The sequence below is a fragment of the Nansenia antarctica genome, assembly GCF_963989245.1.
Source record: "Nansenia antarctica genome assembly, chromosome: 4".
Taxonomy (NCBI): Eukaryota; Metazoa; Chordata; class Actinopteri; order Argentiniformes; family Microstomatidae; genus Nansenia; species Nansenia antarctica.
This window is the reverse complement of record NC_137689.1, coordinates 41094592-41112821: the sequence shown is the minus strand read 5'-3', so window position 1 is coordinate 41112821 and position 18230 is coordinate 41094592. Positions and strand designations below refer to the sequence as shown.

The 18230-nt window shown below is 42.7% G+C and overlaps 1 protein-coding gene across 1 annotated transcript in view; it reads right to left on the bottom strand.

Annotated features, from left to right (window-relative positions):
* The window catches only part of rhobtb3 (Rho related BTB domain containing 3), a gene marked incomplete at both ends in the record, with an annotated part of 92540 nt that overhangs the window by 58400 nt on the left and 15910 nt on the right, over nt 1-18230 (bottom strand). Inside the window, one exon of the mRNA XM_080529357.1 lies at nt 16386-16578. Within this exon, the coding sequence (XP_080385483.1) occupies nt 16386-16578 (193 nt within the window). The remainder of the gene's footprint in view (nt 1-16385; nt 16579-18230) is intronic.

Below are 18230 nucleotides of genomic sequence, written 5' to 3'. Positions count from 1 at the left end.
CGATGAAGTCGTCCTGGCCCCTTAGCAGAGAAACAGCCCGAAAGCCTAATGTTTCCACCGTCATGCTTGACAGTGGAGATGGTGTTCTTGGGGTCAAAGTCAGTATTTTTCCTCCTCCAAACACGGCGAGTCGAGTTGATGCCAAAGAGCTCAATTTTGGTCTCATCTGACCACATCACGTTCCCCCAAGCCTCCTCTGAATCATCCAGGTGCTCATTGGCAAACTTCAGATGGGCCTATACACATGCTTTCTTGATCAGGGGGACCTTGCGGGCGCTACAGGATTTCAATCCATTACGCCGTAGTGTGTTAACAATGGTCATCTTAATGACTGTGGTCCCAGCTGCCTTGAGATCATTAACAAGCTCCTACCGTGTAGTTCTGGGTTGATCCCTCACCTTTCTCATGATCAACGTCACCCCACGAGGTGAAATCTTGCGTGGAGCCCCCGACCGAGGGAGATTGATGGTCAATTCGTGTTTCTTCCATATTCGAATGAATGCATTACAAATGCATTCCAGTCTTGTGCAGGTCTCCAATCTTGTCCCTGATGTCCTTGGCTTAGACAACTCTTTGGTCTTGCCCATGGTGGAGAGGTTGGAATCTGATTGATTGATTGATTCTGTGGACATTTGTCTTTTAAACAGGTAACAAATTGAGATTAGGAGTACTTTCTTTAAGTGAGAGGACTAATCTGTGTGCCTCATGGTCACATAACCGGTCTGTGGGAGCCAGAATTATTGCTGGTTGGTAGGGGGTGAAATACTTATAAAACACAAATCTTTTTTAAAAATTCATTCCCGCCCAATTGGGCTAGTTTTGATGGACGGGGAAAAAAGCATTTGGGCTGGATAAATAGCATTTTGGTGGTATATACGTTTTGGGCTAGTTTTTGGTGGATTTGGCGGTTTTTAGACTGTGGTTGGGCTGGAAATTGTCAATCCCATCTGGCAACATGGTCTACTCTCTAGAACAACTACTCTATGGGACACGCGGCTACAGATCCAATTGACTGGGATTTTGCGCTGTTGTGTCTAGAGACTGACGACAGTTAGCCTACAAATCCAGTGACTGGAACTTTGCGCTACAGTGTCGAGAGACAGACGACAGTTAGGCTACAAATCCAGTTGGTTAAAATACTGTGATCTGACGCTGCCAGATCGATGTACAGATAAAAAGACTAGTTGAGAAAGAGATGATTGTACGTTGTCAGAAGGTTTGAGTAAGTGCAAAAGAAAGAAACTGTAATGTTGATACTGAGAAGTTGGATTTTTGGTGCAAGGTCCGTTCAGCCACGTTTACCAAGCTGATGTGACCTTTTCCAAAAACTTATATTTGAGGCGCTGGTAGGGAGATAAAATGGATAGGGAAAGGTATTCTGCTGATGAGAAGATGGATAGCGGTTACTGAGCGTTAAGAAAGAGGTTGTACATTGTTTTCCTTTTTTATTTATTTATTTTCTATTGTATTTTATCTTTACCTTTTCTTTTTACTGTTTTCTGTACTGCTTATATATTAATTTTATGCTTGTATATGTTTTTATATTGCATATTGTATATGTTTTTATATTCACTTTATGTTTTTATTCCTGTTTTTATTCCATGCACTTTGAGCTGCATTTCTTGTATGAAAGGTGCTGAATAAAGCTTTACTTACTTACTTACTTACTTACTTACTTACTTACTTACTTACTTACTTACTTACTTACTTACTTACTTACATGGTGCAGTGATGTTACCTTCCTGAAACCCAGTATTATCGCCATCGCGCAACCAACAGCCATTATTTGTTAGTGTCATAACTAGTACACTAACTTCTAGAGCATGCTGCTCTGTGTCATATACTGTATACTGCAGGTTTGAATCAAGCTTGAGACATTCATGGATCAGACTCTGTTACATCGCACAGCTGGCTGGGCTCTATCTCTCTGCTGTGGTTTCTACAGTGACGGAGGAGGTCAGTGAGGTGAATGTAGTGAATCATGAGGTAAATTGATGTCACCTTCCTGAGACCTGAAGCGGTATCCCGCTGGCCTAGGCAATGCCATGTTTTGGTAGGGTTATGGTTAGGGCTAATGGTTAACTAGCTAAAGTGCGTTGTGTCCTGCAACATAGGCTCAACTCTAGCCTCGGATCCAAAAATTAGAGGGAGGAAAATGATCAATTTGATCGCTATTCTACTCCACGAATGTCATTTTAGAATCAACAAAGCACATCATATAGTATGTTGAAAAATCCAAACATAGCATATAAATCCATGTCTAATGTCACCAATAGGCAGAAAAAGAGAGCGAGAGAGTAAAAGAGAGAGAGAAGGAAATAAGAGGGATATGGAGGGGAAAAGAAAAGGAGTGAGACAGCACAATAGAAAAGAAAGAGATAGAGGGAAAGGAGAAGGGTGGTCGGTCTGCTCAGAGCCAAGGCAAAGGGATAAATCACCCTGCAAATCAAATTGCAGGCATGGAGGGGAAGCTAGCCGGTGTGTCTGTGTGTGTTGGAATTGCTCTGACCATGCTCTATGGCACTGGAATATACACGGTGCAAAGCTGTCATTCTCTATATTCATTTGGGGATCGAGTTAGAACCGACAATAAAACAAACAAAGTCTGTCAGGCCACTACAATCCCACAGAGCGCTCTCTCGCACTGCCAAAAGACTAGAAGTTGCTCTCATCTTGTACTGAAGCTCTGACAAGATCAGAAAGCATGAAGGCATCTCATCCAGCTAAAAATAAAGAATCATGCATTTGATGTATTTGTTTACAGCAAAAAGGTGATGAGACAGAAGTCTACGAGAGCATGTTGGAGTTTTCTTTCAATCACTTTGACTCTATTTTCGGAACTATGTGCTGAAGTAATGACATTCCCTGAGAGTAGTATTGTTTTTTTCATAATAGCTGCTAATATCGCTTTGGGGCCAAAACCACACTAAATTTTAATGGCCATACCTGAATAGATTATTTGCGCAGTAAGAGCAATGATGATTTATAATGCTTGTAGGAATGTAGAGAACACAAACACATGACAAAAGTGTGCCAGGTATGTGTGTCCTTTAAATGTAAGGCAGAAATACAAAACAAAATCACAGTATTATGCTGTTATTTCATCCCTAGTTGCAATGTTTTACATGGCAGGAAATATTACTGTTCTCTAGTATCCACTGATTACAATGATGCAGCATGACTCCTCATATGATCACATATGAGAAGAAATCTGCCCTGTGCGTTTCACGAATTCATTATTGGTGCAGTAACTTTAACCCTAACCCAATGGTGGTTAATATTGTTTTTAGCACAAACACTACACCACAAGATTCAAAAACTGTATTTACACAAAAGCCATCCGTCTTAAAAAAATATATTGATTGATTGCTTTAGAATGATATTTGTATTCATGCGGTATGTTCTGATTTTATTCTTCTAAAAGTCCCTGGAGCACTGTATTGACATAATGTATTTATCTAATGTAATGAGTTTGAGCTCCACATACACACACAACAACATTACATTAGATAAATACATTATGTCAATAGAGTGCTCCCTAATTCCAATGTACACTGTATGTTTGTTATTCCTACAAATGGATAATAAACTTGACTTGGCGATGAAGAACAGGTTGCCACTAGACCTCTGAAGTGTGTGCAGGGAGGATCACAACAACACATGATGATGTGCACAAGAACAACACATGAACAACACATGAACAACACATGATGTGCACATGAACAACACATGATGTGCACATGAACAACACATTAACAACACATTAACAACACATTAACAACACATTAACAACACATGATGAGCACATGAACAACACGGTGGAAATGGTGATCTGTGGGAACCTGTAACCAGTAGTGTAACCAGTAGTGTAACTAGTAGTGTAACCAGTAGTGTAACCAGTAGTGTAACCAGTAGTGTAACTAGTAGTGTAACCAGTAGTGTAACCAGTAGTGTAACTAGTAGTGTAACCAGTAGTGTAACTAGTAGTGTAACCAGTAGTGTAACCAGTAGTGTAACTAGTAGTGTAACCAGTAGTGTAACTAGTAGTGTAACTAGTAGTGTAACCAGTAGTCTAACTAGTAGTGTAACCAGTAGTGTAACTAGTAGTGTAACCAGTAGTGTAACCAGTAGTGTAACCAGTAGTGTAACTAGTAGTGTAACCAGTAGTGTAACCAGTAGTGTAACCAGTAGTGTAACCAGTAGTGTAACTAGTAGTGTAACCAGTAGTGTAACCAGTAGTGTAACCAGTAGTGTAACCAGTAGTGTAACTAGTAGTGTAACTAGTAGTGTAACTAGTAGTGTAACCAGTAGTGTAACCAGTAGTGTAACTAGTAGTGTAACCTGTAGTGTAACCAGTAGTGTAACTAGTAGTGTAACCAGTAGTGTAACTAGTAGTGTAACTAGTAGTGTAACCAGTAGTCTAACTAGTAGTGTAACCAGTAGTGTAACCAGTAGTGTAACCAGTAGTGTAACTAGTAGTGTAACCAGTAGTGTAACTAGTAGTGTAACCAGTAGTGTAACTAGTAGTGTAACCAGTAGTGTAACTAGTAGTGTAACCAGTAGTGTAACTAGTAGTGTAACCAGTAGTGTAACTAGTAGTGTAACTAGTAGTGTAACTAGTAGTGTAACCAGTAGTGTAACTAGTAGTGTAACCAGTAGTGTAACTAGTAGTGTAACCAGTAGTGTAACCAGTAGTGTAACCAGTAGTGTAACTAGTAGTGTAACCAGTAGTGTAACCAGTAGTGTAACTAGTAGTGTAACTAGTAGTGTAACCAGTAGTGTAACCAGTAGTGTAACCAGTAGAGTATCAAGGACCCCAATTGAAATAAGCCAGTGGCTTTCTTGGGTTTTTATCCTGTTAGTTGACCTTGTATGTAATATGTACTTTCATGTACCTACTTCTGCAAATCTTCTAATAAAGTTTTCAATCAATCAATCAATCAAGTGTAACCAGTAGTGTAACCTGGGTCTGCAGGACAGTCAAACACACCAGACCTGCTTCAGACTTTTGTACTACCAGGGCTGGCCTTGTGCTAGCCTGGCCTTGTGCTAGCCTTGTGCTAGCCTGGCCTTGTGCTAGCCTTGTGCTAGCCTGGCCTTGTGCTAGCCCCATCAGTTCATGTGAGTGATGGGAACGGCCTTGTACTCATTAATTCCCTCTTTACACATTGTCTCTGTTCTCTTGGCGGTCCTGCGCCTGTGTCCTGCGCCTGTGGGCTGGTTAGCCGTCACCCTGGTTACACATTCCCACAGATCAGCCTTTCCACAGATCAGCCTTCTCACAGCGCTGGCATTGTTTGGCTGGAAGGGTGGAAGGGTGGAAGGTGCTTCATGACATTCATGCACTCTTCTACTTTTCCTAAGCGCCCAGATTTTTGGGGACGTTGAATGTCACTTACAATTACAAAACTTTTGATTCAATTTTAAGTTGTGAAATACATATTCAATTAATGCATTAAATAATTGAATTCATGCAAAACAATTTCAATACTGACTAAATAAAATTCAATACTATTACATTCAAATTCATTATATGCATTCAATTATTGAATTCAAGCAATGGCCCCCCCGATGTGCTGCCACCTTGTAGTGGTGGGGGGGCTTAGGGGGACCCTCACCCGAGGGCTCTATCGTCCTTGGGTGGGGCAAACCTGACTAAGAGCAGCACATGGTCCTCCAGAAGTGGGGGTTGCGCGTGGGGCCAACCACTCCACAGCACAAAAAGTTTAAACTGGTTACGGAAACATTAACGACAAAACGAAAACATCACGGCTTGGGGAAAGAGGGGCTTCCACAGAGGAGGTATATGACGCCAGACAGCCAAAGCCGAAGGGACGCTGTAGGGCCGACCCCCCTGCTAACCCCCAGGACCATCACCAAGATCGCTACATGTAACATCAGGACCATGTTCGAGACCGGGAGGACAGTCCAGGTAGCACAGGAGATGAGGACCTATGGCATCCCTCTCCTGGGACTGAGTGAGACGAGGTGGCTGCAAGCGGGGCAGAAAAAGCTAACATCAGGGGAGATGGTGCTCTACTCGGGACACGCAGAAGAGGGAGCACACCACACAGAAGGAGTGGCCCTCATGCTGGCTCCAGAAGCTCAGCGCTCTCTAATCGGCTGGGAACCAGTGAGCCCAAGAATAATCACTGCTCAGTTTGCCACCCAGAGAGAGAACATCAAGCTAAATGTCATCCAGTGCTATGCTCCAACCAATGAAGGCACAGAGGAAAACAAAGACAACTTCTATGACCAGTTACAGGGTGTCTTGGACAGACAGAGAGGGGGCGATGTCACTGTTCTCATGGGAGACTTCAACGCCAAGATCGGAGCTGACAACACTGGGTATGAAGACATCATGGGAGCACATGGGCTGGGCCAGATGAACGAAAATGGAGAAAGGTTCGCAGACCTCTGTTCCATAAACCAGCTGGTCATAGGAGGCAGCAGATTCCCACACAAACGAATCCACAAGGCCACATGGATTTCCCCTGACAAGGTAACAGAAAACCAAATAGACCCCATATGTATCAGTCGAAGGTTCAGAGGGTCATGCCAAGATGTGCGAGTGAAGAGGGGAGCAGATGTATCATCAGACCACCACCTCCTTCTGATGACTGCAAAGCTCCGTCTGAAAAGACACCACAACACCAGCAACACAACAGCAAGGTATGACCTGGAACTTCTTAGGAACAGGGAAGTTGAGAAAAGTTTCCAGATAAGCCTCAAGAACAGATTCCAGATACTGCAGGACGAAGGAATGGATGGAGAGGGAGATGTGGAGACCCGGTGGCAGCAGTCAAAAAAGATCTGGCTGGACACATGCGAGGAGGTCCTTGGGAGGAGGAAGACAAAACACCAGGACTGGGTCTCGGCTGAAACACTGCTGAAGCTAAAGGAGAGGAAAGGGAAGAAGGAAAGGATGAACATAGGTAAGACAAGTAGGGTTGGGTACCGAAAACCGGTACCGGTATGGTACGGGTTACTTTACATTCGGTACCTACCGAACCGAATTGCAACAGAGATTTCGGTGCCTCGTTTCGGTTCCTCTCGCCTCCTGGTGTCCGAAACGGACGTTACATGCAACCGCACGTGACATCGCCTGTTAAAGTTCCACTAATGTAATCCGAGACTGAATCGCTCTCAACAAGTGTGAGGCGACGTGCTTGCAAAACAGTTTTGTGATTGGTCTGAATTTAGCGGGAAATATGGATTTCAGGAAATCCCTCTCCTTTGCATCTCTCCATCACTTTAACAACGTTTTATTGGCAGGGGGAAAGAATTGGAGTCGAATTTTTATTGACAACGGATTTACATGCTGGAAAAACATGCAGCTAAAATTCAGGGAACATTTGGACAATAAGAGACACACGGAAGCTGTGGTCGCATGGTCTTATTACAGGGCAATATGCGCGGGGCAAAAATAATCTAAAATCATCACGAACAGAACGGCAGAGGTACGGGAAAACAGGGCTCATGTCGGTGTCATCAAAGGTAAAATGTGGTTTTCTTTAACTCAGCTGATGCATTACCTTTCTGTTGATTGTTTACCGAATGCTTCATCTGACTGTCACACTGTGATTTTACTTGTGTAAACAGTTAATGAGTAACGTTAGCCCGTTTTGTGCGTGTACTCTCATGTAGGCCTACTTCATATTGATGAAGTGCTGTATGCACGTTCCCGGTTCTGTTTGTACTCTTGTGTACTTCATATTCAATGAGCTGATTATCTTTCACTGTGTGTGTGTGTGTGTGTGTGTGTGTGTGTGTGTGTCTTGGGCGTATCTGTCAGTCACATGTATATTATACGGTAACCTATGTTCAGTGCTGTATTTCCCCATGTTCTGCTGCAGCTGTAGCATCAGGATAAGTTGGTATTTGATCACCTTATATAAAACATCGCCGCTCGGCATTAATGGCGTGCACTCGGAAAATCGTGTCAGTGACCACCCCGCCACTGATGTGAAAAATCCTGGATTTCTATATATAAATCATATAGTATAGCATATATATAATCAAAAGTACCGATTTAAGTACCGTTTCGGTACCGGTACCGTTTTTAAAGTATCGATTTGGCACCGGTATCGAATAAAACCAAACGGTACCCAACCCTAAAGACAAGAGCAGCGAAGGGAAAGGCACAGGAAGCTTACAGCAAGGCGAATAAGGAGGTGAAGAGGGGTTTCAGGAAGGACAGAAAGGCCCACATGGACAGTTTGGCCTCACAGGCCGAAACGGCAGCAGCACAGGGGAATATGAGGGACCTATACAGTATCACCAGACAGCTAGCAGGCAAGTTCCACCAGTCTGGTAAGCCAGTGAAGGACAAGCAGGGCAAACTAATTTCCAGCATTCAGGATCAGCGGGGAAGATGGGCAGAGCACTTCAAAGAAGTTCTTAATCAACCAAACCCAGTAGTAAGGCCAGACATACCACCAGCAGATACACCTCTACCAATAAATTGTGAGAAACCCAGCAGGGTATAGATCAGACAGGCTATCAGGGCTCTGAAGTCAGGAAAGGCTGCAGGGCCGGATGGAATACCAGCAGAAGCAATCAAGGCCGACATCGCAACCACCACGGAGATGCTCCACAGCCTCTTCGCAACAATCTGGGAGGAGGAGAGGGTGCCGGAAAACTGGAAGGAAGGAGTTATTATCAAAATTCCAAAGAATGGAGACCTAACCTGCTGCAACAACTACAGGGGAATCATGCTTCTTTCAGTACCAGGCAAAGTCCTAAACAGAGTGTTACTGGAGAGAATGAGAACTGCAGTTGATCCCCTACTTCGAGACCAGCAGGCAGGTTTTCGGAGTAATAGATCCTGTGCCGACCAGATTGCCACACTACGCATCATAGTGGAACAATCTATAGAGTGGAACTCCTCCCTATTCATACATTTTGTAGATTACGAAAAGGCCTTTGATAGCGTGGACAGAGAGACACTGTGGAAACTAATTAGGCACTACGGAGTCCCTGAGAAGATCATCTCCCTGGTCCAGAACACCTACCAGGGAATGACTTGCAGGGTCTTACATGCAGGCCAGACGTCAGACAGTTTCGAGGTCAAGACCGGAGTGCGACAGGAATGTCTACTGTCACCCTTCTTGTTCCTCCTGGTCATAGACTGGATAATGAAGACCATCACAGCGGGCAAGAAGAAAGGCATACAGTGGACCCTCTGGTCACAGCTTGATGACCTTGATTTTGCTGACGACCTGGCACTCCTGTCACACAGCTATAACCACATGCAGGACAAGACCACCCAGCTATCAATCACATCCCTTGCAGCAGGCCTCAGGATGAAGAAGGAAAAGACCAAACTGATGAGGATTAACACCCCGAACACCACCCCCGTCATCATAGACGACAGACCCATCAGAGAAGTCGACTCCTTCACCTACCGTGGCAGCGTCATTGACAAGCAGGGTGGCACAGACAGTGATGTCACTGCTAGGGTAGGCAAAGCCAGAGCAGCCTTTATCATCCTGAAGAACATCTGGGCCTCAAGGGAAATAGCTACTCCAACGAAGGTGCGCATCTTTAACTCTAATGTCAAAAGTGTCCTTCTCTATGGCTCAGAAACATGGAGAATGACAAAGAAGACATTGCAGAAAATCCAGACTTTCATCAACATCTGTCTGAGGCGCGTCTTCAAAATCAGGTGGCCAGATAAAATCAGCAATAAGGAACTGTGGCAGAGATGGAGCCAGGAGCCAGTAGAGAGCCAGATCAGGAGAAGGAAGTGGGGATGGATTGGTCACACCCTGCGCAAACCAGCAGCTACCATCACACGACAGGCCCTGACATGGAACCCACAGGGAAAGCGGAAAAGAGGAAGGCCCAGAAACAGCTGGAGGCGGGACTCTGAGGCGGAGTTGAAGAGGCAGGGTACCAGCTGGGGAGAGGTGGAAAAGAAAGCCCAGAGCCGTGATGGATGGAGAAGAGTCGTTGATGGCCTTTGCTCTGCAAGAGATTCAACGGCATAAGTCAAGTAAGTCAATACCAATTCAATTATTGAATTCAAATTACATTTCTGGTGGCACAATTATCGCTCAATGTAATCCTCTTTCGTGGGACATTACGTGAATTCTATCTAGTCAGTATCCACTAATTTTCTTCATCTGATTAAGTAACTAAGTGTAATTGAGTTGAAGTGGGAAACTCACTCATCAGATTGAAATATCCCTGCCTGCCCGTCTGTCTGTCTGCCTGCCTGTCTGTCTGTCTGTCTGCCTGCCTGCCTGCCAGCCTGTCTGCCTGCCTGCCTGTCTGTCTGTCTGCCTGCCTGCATGCGTGCGTATGTTTTATGTTTGTACACTACGTGCCTGTGTGCATGTGTGCGTGCGTATGTACAGTATTATGTTTGTACACTGCGTGTCTGTGTGCATGTGTGCGTGTGTATGTATTATGTTTGTACACTACATGCCTGTGTGCATGCGTATGTATTATGTTTGTACACTACGTGTCTGTGTGCCTGTGTGTGTGCGTATGTATTATGTTTGTACATTACGTATCTGTGTGCATGTGTGCGTGCGTATGTATTATGTTTGTACACTACGTGTCTGTGTGCATGTGTGCGTGCGTATGTATTATGTTTGTACACTACGTGTCTGTGTGCATGTGTGCAACAGTAGATTGACAAAAGCTTTGGACTTTGGCTAATCCTTTGTTTTTGTTTTGCTTTATTTCCTAGTTGTGTTTTTGTTTATAGTTATCCATTAAGTCTCTGAGATCATTAATCATGAGATGATTTACAGAGAGAACTGGTAGAAAAGATGAGTCATGCAGCCATTTTCACTGTTGCAATGTAATGTAGGTGCCCTGTGTGTAACCAAATGAGCAAATACAATTAAGATGAAGATGAATTCACCAGTACCACTAAAATGCCATCAAGATAATTTCAGCTACTAATCCCTCAATTCAGTATCTAGTCTCCTAACCTGAAACATTAAAATGTTGGTTGATTTCAGTTTTCTTCTTTTATCATTAGATCATAAGATTATATTAGTTTCAATCTTTTTTTCATTGCACAGAGTACAACGAAATGTATTTTTTTGCTCTCAACACAGGGTCAGCTATAGTCAGTGCCCCTGGAGCAATAAGGGGTTAAGTGCCTTGCTCAAGGGCACAACGGCAGTGGTAGGCACCTTAGATATGATGCCAGCAACCCTCCAGTCACCAGCTCACATGGAGTTCCCTCCTGAGGCAGGGATCGAACCAGTGATCTTCCGATTGCTAGCCAGCCTCTCTAACCTCTAGGCTACTGCCGCCCTCCATAAACATGTACGTAAAATCCATAACCTGTCAGGACTGTTATAATCATATCCATCATATCATCATCTATAATGATACAACCAAACTGATTGCAAGCGTGCTTTGCTCATCAAATCTCTCCCATCATAACCTGGAATGGTGGTGAGGACAGGGGCCGTGTCTGAGCGTTCATACTGCGACCTATTTAGTACAGTAGGTGTTTTCAATATGCAAGATTAGAATGTTATTTTTTTCTGAAATTTACCGAAGTTTATTATGCATAAAAAAGCCACGATGTCACAATACACCAGAGGAAGCTCCACGAACCACGTTCAACCGCGTTGCACCACAAACAAGGGTTTAAACTCGTTTGCAAACTATGCAGTAAAGATGTGGAACGCCCTTCCTATAATCTTAAAGGAGTGCAAAACACTGCCCACCTTCAAAACCACTCTCAAAAAACATTTACAGGAGGCTGCAATCCGTAACTGGACCCTCTAAAACAAAAATCAGATTAAAAGACCCGAACTACCCACTGTACATACTTTGTGTTTTGTCCCCCGCCCCCACCTGTGGTGTATGTCCCCACCTGTCCTACCCGCTGTACATACCTTATGTTTTGTTGTATTGTTCTTCCCATGATGGATGTACGTTTATCTTGTAGATAGTAATAGTTATTTGTCTGTATTATCTTGTAGATAGTACTAGTTCTTTTCTTATGTCTGTCTTACATGTAACGATGAATTGAAAATCAAGGACCCCAATTGAAATAAGCCAGTGGCTTTCTTGGGTTTTTATCCTTTTAGTTTGACCTTGTATGTAATATGTACTTTCATGTACCTACTTCTGCAAACCTTTTAATAAAGTTTTCAATCAATCAATCAATAGATCTGCCTTTCCATGTAGTATGAATTCACTGTTCAGGAAGTCCTTTATGATTTTAGTGCCACAATTCAATGGAGCAGGTAAGGGAGGCGGGCAGTAGTGAAATTGAACCAATAAAGAAGAGAGAAGTACGGTACAAGTAATGTCCCAAAAGAGAAGAAGAATGTTTTATTTGCCATGCTATCAACTTCTCAGTCGATAGGTTGGTTTCACGTGACGTCACACCGCTGCATTCCTATGGCACGAAATTCAGATGGTGGACAGGAAGTAATTCGCTACAGAGAATCTAGCGTGAAAATTGTGAACATGCAGGTGTGTTGTGTTGTTTACGGTTGTTCCAATCGATCCTGCTGAGAGAAAAACAAGAGGTTTTACCGAGTGCTTCGGTTTTATGGTTGTCGTCCATAAAGGTGAGAAATGCAAGAAGCTAACCGAAAAACGGCTGAAAAAAATGGCTTTCAAACATAGACCTGCGGTGGGGAGGAGCAGAGTGGGCTAACGCCCGTGTCCGCAGCGACCACTTCATCAGAGGTGTTAGCTAACTTGGTTTAAACTTTGTTTATGTATTATTAGGTTGTGGTTAAATGCTAATTTACTTAGTAATACTGATCATGTTTAAGTTACCTGTAGTCTAATATGGACTTTTGTTGGGACTTTTTAGGGTGCCCTAGCGCTTTGGGTGAAGTTGAGTCGGTAGACTGGGCTCCCACTGTTAGCCTCGGTTACCACACAAGTAAGCCCAAATCAGAGGCATCTCTTCGACGAGAGCAGAGGATGGAGCTCAAGGAAGACCAACAAGACAATGGGAATGTGCAGAGGCTTTGTTGGATCTCCTGCAGACAACTGAGAGCCCAGAACCAGAGGACATCAGTGGGATATTAAATTACCAACAAGGTAAATTAACCACCAGCATTATTATTAAATATTACAAATGTGATTGTCAGAAAATCAATGCAAACTTTGAATTAGGTTTAGGTTTAGAAAATAGAGTACTAACATCTCTGCAATAATTGGAACAGAGAACTTGTATGTCTGTAAAAAGGTTGTCAAAAAGATAACAATTCACATTCATATTTGACTATTTTAAATAACAAATTATGCTCGCTACTGCTATATTTGTATGCAGATGCCGGATGCCAGACTGATCTAAGGATGGATGACATGGAGAGGATGGAGGATGTTCTGAGACAGAACACAACTGAGATGGGAGATCTTCAGACAAAGGCACTTGTGTTTTAACTTGAAAAAACAGAATCAAATGTATTATTGCACACCATGTTCTTGTAAACAATTGTTAAAGACTCTAGTCTTGTAAATAAGAAACCATGTATTATTCTGTCTTCTTAGTATCATTTAATCTTTTCAGTAAACATATTTTTGTGTTCAAACATCTTGTGTTCAAGTCTTTTCAGTAAACTTTCATTTACATTAACAATAATTAATAATTAATTCAACAATTAATTCATAATTCTTAATTAATTCATTCAACAATATTCTAGAGATGACAATTGGTGATTTCACAAAATATTAACCGATCATACAACAGCCAGAACTCAAAGACCACACTCGGGTAATAACGATTTCCAAAATCTCATATATCTAGTCTCATACAACAGCAATATACAATACAATAGCAATATATCACACAGCCCTACTTGCTCTAGTGAGTGTGGTCAGTGAATATGCAGGTGCTGTAATGCAGGTTAAAGAGCTGCCACTGTGCAAATAATAGTGCAACAAGGAGAGAACCACAACTTCCGGGACCAGGACAGACCACAGGTGTACTAGACAGATCACAGGTGTACTAGACAGACCACAGGTAAACTAGACAGACTCAGGTGTACTAGACATACCACAGGTGTACTAGACAGACCTCAGGTAAACTAGACAGACCACAGGTGTACTAGACAGACCACAGGTGTACTAGACAGACCACAGGTAAACTAGACAGACCTCAGGTAAACTAGACAGACTCAGGTGTACTAGACAGACCTCAGGTGTACTAGACAGACCACAGGTGTACTAGACAGACCACAGGTGTACTAGACAGACCTCAGGTGTACTAGACAGACCACAGGTGTACTAGACAGACCTCAGGTGTACTAGACAGACCACAGGTGTACTAGACAGACCACAGGTGTACTAGACAGACCACAGGTGTACTAGACAGACCACAGGTGTACTAGACAGACCTCAGGTGTACTAGACAGACCACAGGTGTACTAGACAGACCACAGGTAAACTAGACATATATTTGTAATCACGCCTTCTCTCCCTCTTGATCATCTTGCACCTGAAACGGAAACATGGAATAGCAGACAGGGAGAGGAGGCTTTTAATCACCTAGATGGTTATGATGCACACCAACTCTTTATGACTTTTAGTCACCTAGATGGTTATGATGCACACCAACTCTTTATGACTTTTAGTCACCTAGATGGTTATGATGCACACCAACTCTTTATGACTTTTAGTCAACTAGATGGTTATGATGCACACCAACTCTTTATGACTTTTAGTCACCTAGATGGTTATGATGCACACCAACTCTTTATGACTTTTAGTCACCTAGATGGTTATGATGCACACCAACTCTTTATGACTTTTAGTCACCTAGATGGTTATGATGCACACCAACTCTTTATGACTTTTAGTCGCACTTTCTTTTTTTTCTTTTTTTTCTTTTTTTTTTACTTCTTGGGGGAATTTCTGCTCAAAGTCTTGAAAAGCTGAATATACCTCTCTGATGTTGGACATTGGACTGTGGGGACGCTGATTATGTGCTTCTCACCTGTCCTCCCAGCAATGGCATCATCCAGTTTTTGCTTTTTGCGGATGAAAGGTCTATCATCGCAACTGGAGCAGATGTGAGAGACAGACCAACATGTATGTGAACATACATGTAGGTGCAGGGTAACAATGAGACAGGCAAGGACGGCCTGGACAGCTGACTGACCACTGGGGTCTGAAGAACTTGTTGACATGTGATGGCATTAGCCACTTGCACTTCTCAGTGGTGCAGGAAGCGTCTCTCATCTTCACACTTCCTGCTTCCATCACAGAACTGCTCCAACATGTGACCAGGATTCTGACAATCTGTATAGACAGAGACATACTACAATAACTAGATTGATCGGAAAAGCTAGTAATGATATGACATGAATATTATAGCAGGCATTATTTTGTCTGAGCTTAAATGTTGTGTCAAATATGCTTTGGGTTAGGATATTTATTTTATGACTTACCCAGCCATACAGTTACAGTGTTCTGTAACAACCTCTCCATCTTCTTTAGCTACAATCCACATTTTTAATGGTGTTTCTCCAGACCTCTGGGAATGGTTGACCTACAAAATTGTAGCTACAGTTAACAACTTGCTAGATAGTAACATACATTTAACAACATCAAGCCATACATCAAGCTTGCAAACATGAAGGCATGAAGGCTAATGCTAGCTAGCCGAGTAGCTGCCTTACATGAGTCCATGTAGGTAAAGTTAGCTAGCTAGATAGTCTCTTAATAATGCTACTTAGAGGTGAGAAGGTATAGGTAGTTAACACTCACCAAAAAACAAGGCGACATTTATTTAATGCCTCTTTGGTGCAGAGGTCATTCACCCATCCACACACGAAGTAGTTGAAAGCCTCCAGGCTTTTATACGCCTTAATTTGGTTAGCAGTGTAGTATGAGGTCTGAAGGACGAGGTAGCTGGTGATGTCCATCGCCTCGACCGCGGGCAAATCAGACAAATCACGAGAAAAGTCGCTCTTTTTCCGCGACATCTGCGGCGTGCAGGTTCGTTTAGTAGTATAATATCATAACTGGTGTCGGTGTCTTCCATGATGCTAAGGACTGCGTTTTCACTTCCTGACCACCACTTGAATTTCGCGCGTTATAGAAGTCACGTGACTGAAACCGAGCTACTGTTGGAATGTGGTACGCTTGCTCAAGGGCACATGCAGCTCCCTCCTGAGGCGGGGATCGAACCAGCGACCTGCCGATTGCTAACCGGCCTCTAACCTCTCGCCTACCACAGCCCCAATTACCATGAACAACAAGGTTAGCTACAGATGACAGATTCTCAGTATGATTGAGGTGTATGTATGTAATATGTTGAAATGTGTCGCTTACTGAATATATTTGACCAAACAGAAAGCTCTAACTAGTATGTAGTATGGTTAGTACTGTATGTAGTATGGCTACTACTCGGACATGGCTACTGTCAACCAATCAGCTCTCACCATTTAGGCGGGCTCCCACGGCAACCAGGATTACGGGTACGCCCCAGTGGCGTAGAAGGGGGCGGAGTCTGGGGGCATAGCCATTGCGGACCTGCTGGAAGGCTAGCTTGTCGTTCACAGAGTATTTGATGACCAGGATGTCCGCTTGTTCTAGAACACTCCGCACACTGGCCCAATCACTGTCCAACAGATCCTGCACAGACAGGTGTGTTTAGAACAGAATATAATAGAACAGAATTGACATTTAACACACACATACTTGTACCTGGTATTGTTAGCAGCGTTCTGTATGCTTATTAACGACAGTATGAGGGCACCTTAACAAGCTAGTGTTAGCAACTGTTTTCATTATTTCAGTTGTCAACTAATGTTTTTTAAATGATTAACAACAATAACAGGAGGTATGTGTGTGATAAAGTCCAGTAGAATAGAAGAGAAGTGAATTTAGAAGAGAATAACTTTTCCTGGGAGAACTTCAGGTGTAGCATTCAGATTCATACACACAGAACAGAACACAAACGAAACAGCACAATACACACAGCACATGACAAATACAGATACAGATCAGTACACAACACAAAGTCCAGAGAATCCACAGTACCCTCTATAAGTATTAAAATGAAGAATAATTGTGTCTTGTTTTAGCTCTGTACTCCAACAGTTTTGGTTTGAAATCAAACAATTACCATGGGGTCAAAGTAAAGATTCTCAGCTTTAATTCAATTGGGGGGCGTTTCCAGATTAGGTTCACCATTTATAAAGTACTATAGCAGGGCTCCAAAATTCTTGAAAAAAATTATATAATGTCCAAATAAAGTACTCGTGTTAACATTTGGTTGACAATCCTTTGCACGCAATAACTGCCTGATGTCTACAGCCCATTGACCCCACCAGACGCTGGGTTTCTTCTCTGGTGATTGCCTAAAATCGTATCATTAGGAAATTAAATGCATGTTCAATTGTATATAAATCTGAAGATGGACTTGGTTGGTCAAGAACTTTCAGCTTTTTGGCCCTGAAAAACTCTTTAGTTGCTATGGGGTCATCCCAATATGTTTGGGGTCATTGTCTTACTGTATGATGAAGCACTATCCAATAGATTTGGAGGCATTAGCTTGTACTTGAGCAGACAAGATGTTTCTGTAAAAACGTTTTTATTTAACCAGGAAAAGTCTCATTGAAATTAAAAATCTCTTTTACAAGAATGTCCTGGCCAAGACAAGCAGCACAATTAACAGGGCTGCACGCATAAAAACATATAACAATTTACAATGAAAATAAAGATAAATTACAGAATCATAAAAATATTTTAAATATTCATCAATACATCACAAGTCATCAATATCAGGGATCAAAACACACCCAATATGAATCAGTCATCTATCAGTCGTCAATCATCCAGATGTGCCTGTCTCCAAGTCATTTAAAATTACTTTAAATGCATCCTGTTGCATCCAGCTCCCAAAGATTCAGGTAATTATGCAACTAATTCCAAGCAGGGGGAGCAGCATACGTAAACGCCTTTTTCCCAAATTCAGTACAGACTTTAGGGACAGATAGTAGGAATAAGTCGTGGGAGCAATAGTAGGAATAAGTTGTGGGAGCGAAGACAATATCTTTGAAGGATGTAGATTCGTGGGTAAGATGGAAGCAGACCAAGAACTTAAAAATAAAAATATCCCAGTGGTTAAGTCTACGGGTGGACAAGGCAGACCATCCTACCAGAGCATAAAAAGAATAATGAGTACTGGTAATCTGTCATTTCCTCTCCAAGGTCTTTCTCCCAAAGTCTCCTAACATCTTGCAGTGAGTGGGGGGTGGTTGTTATAGATAGCAGAAATTAGA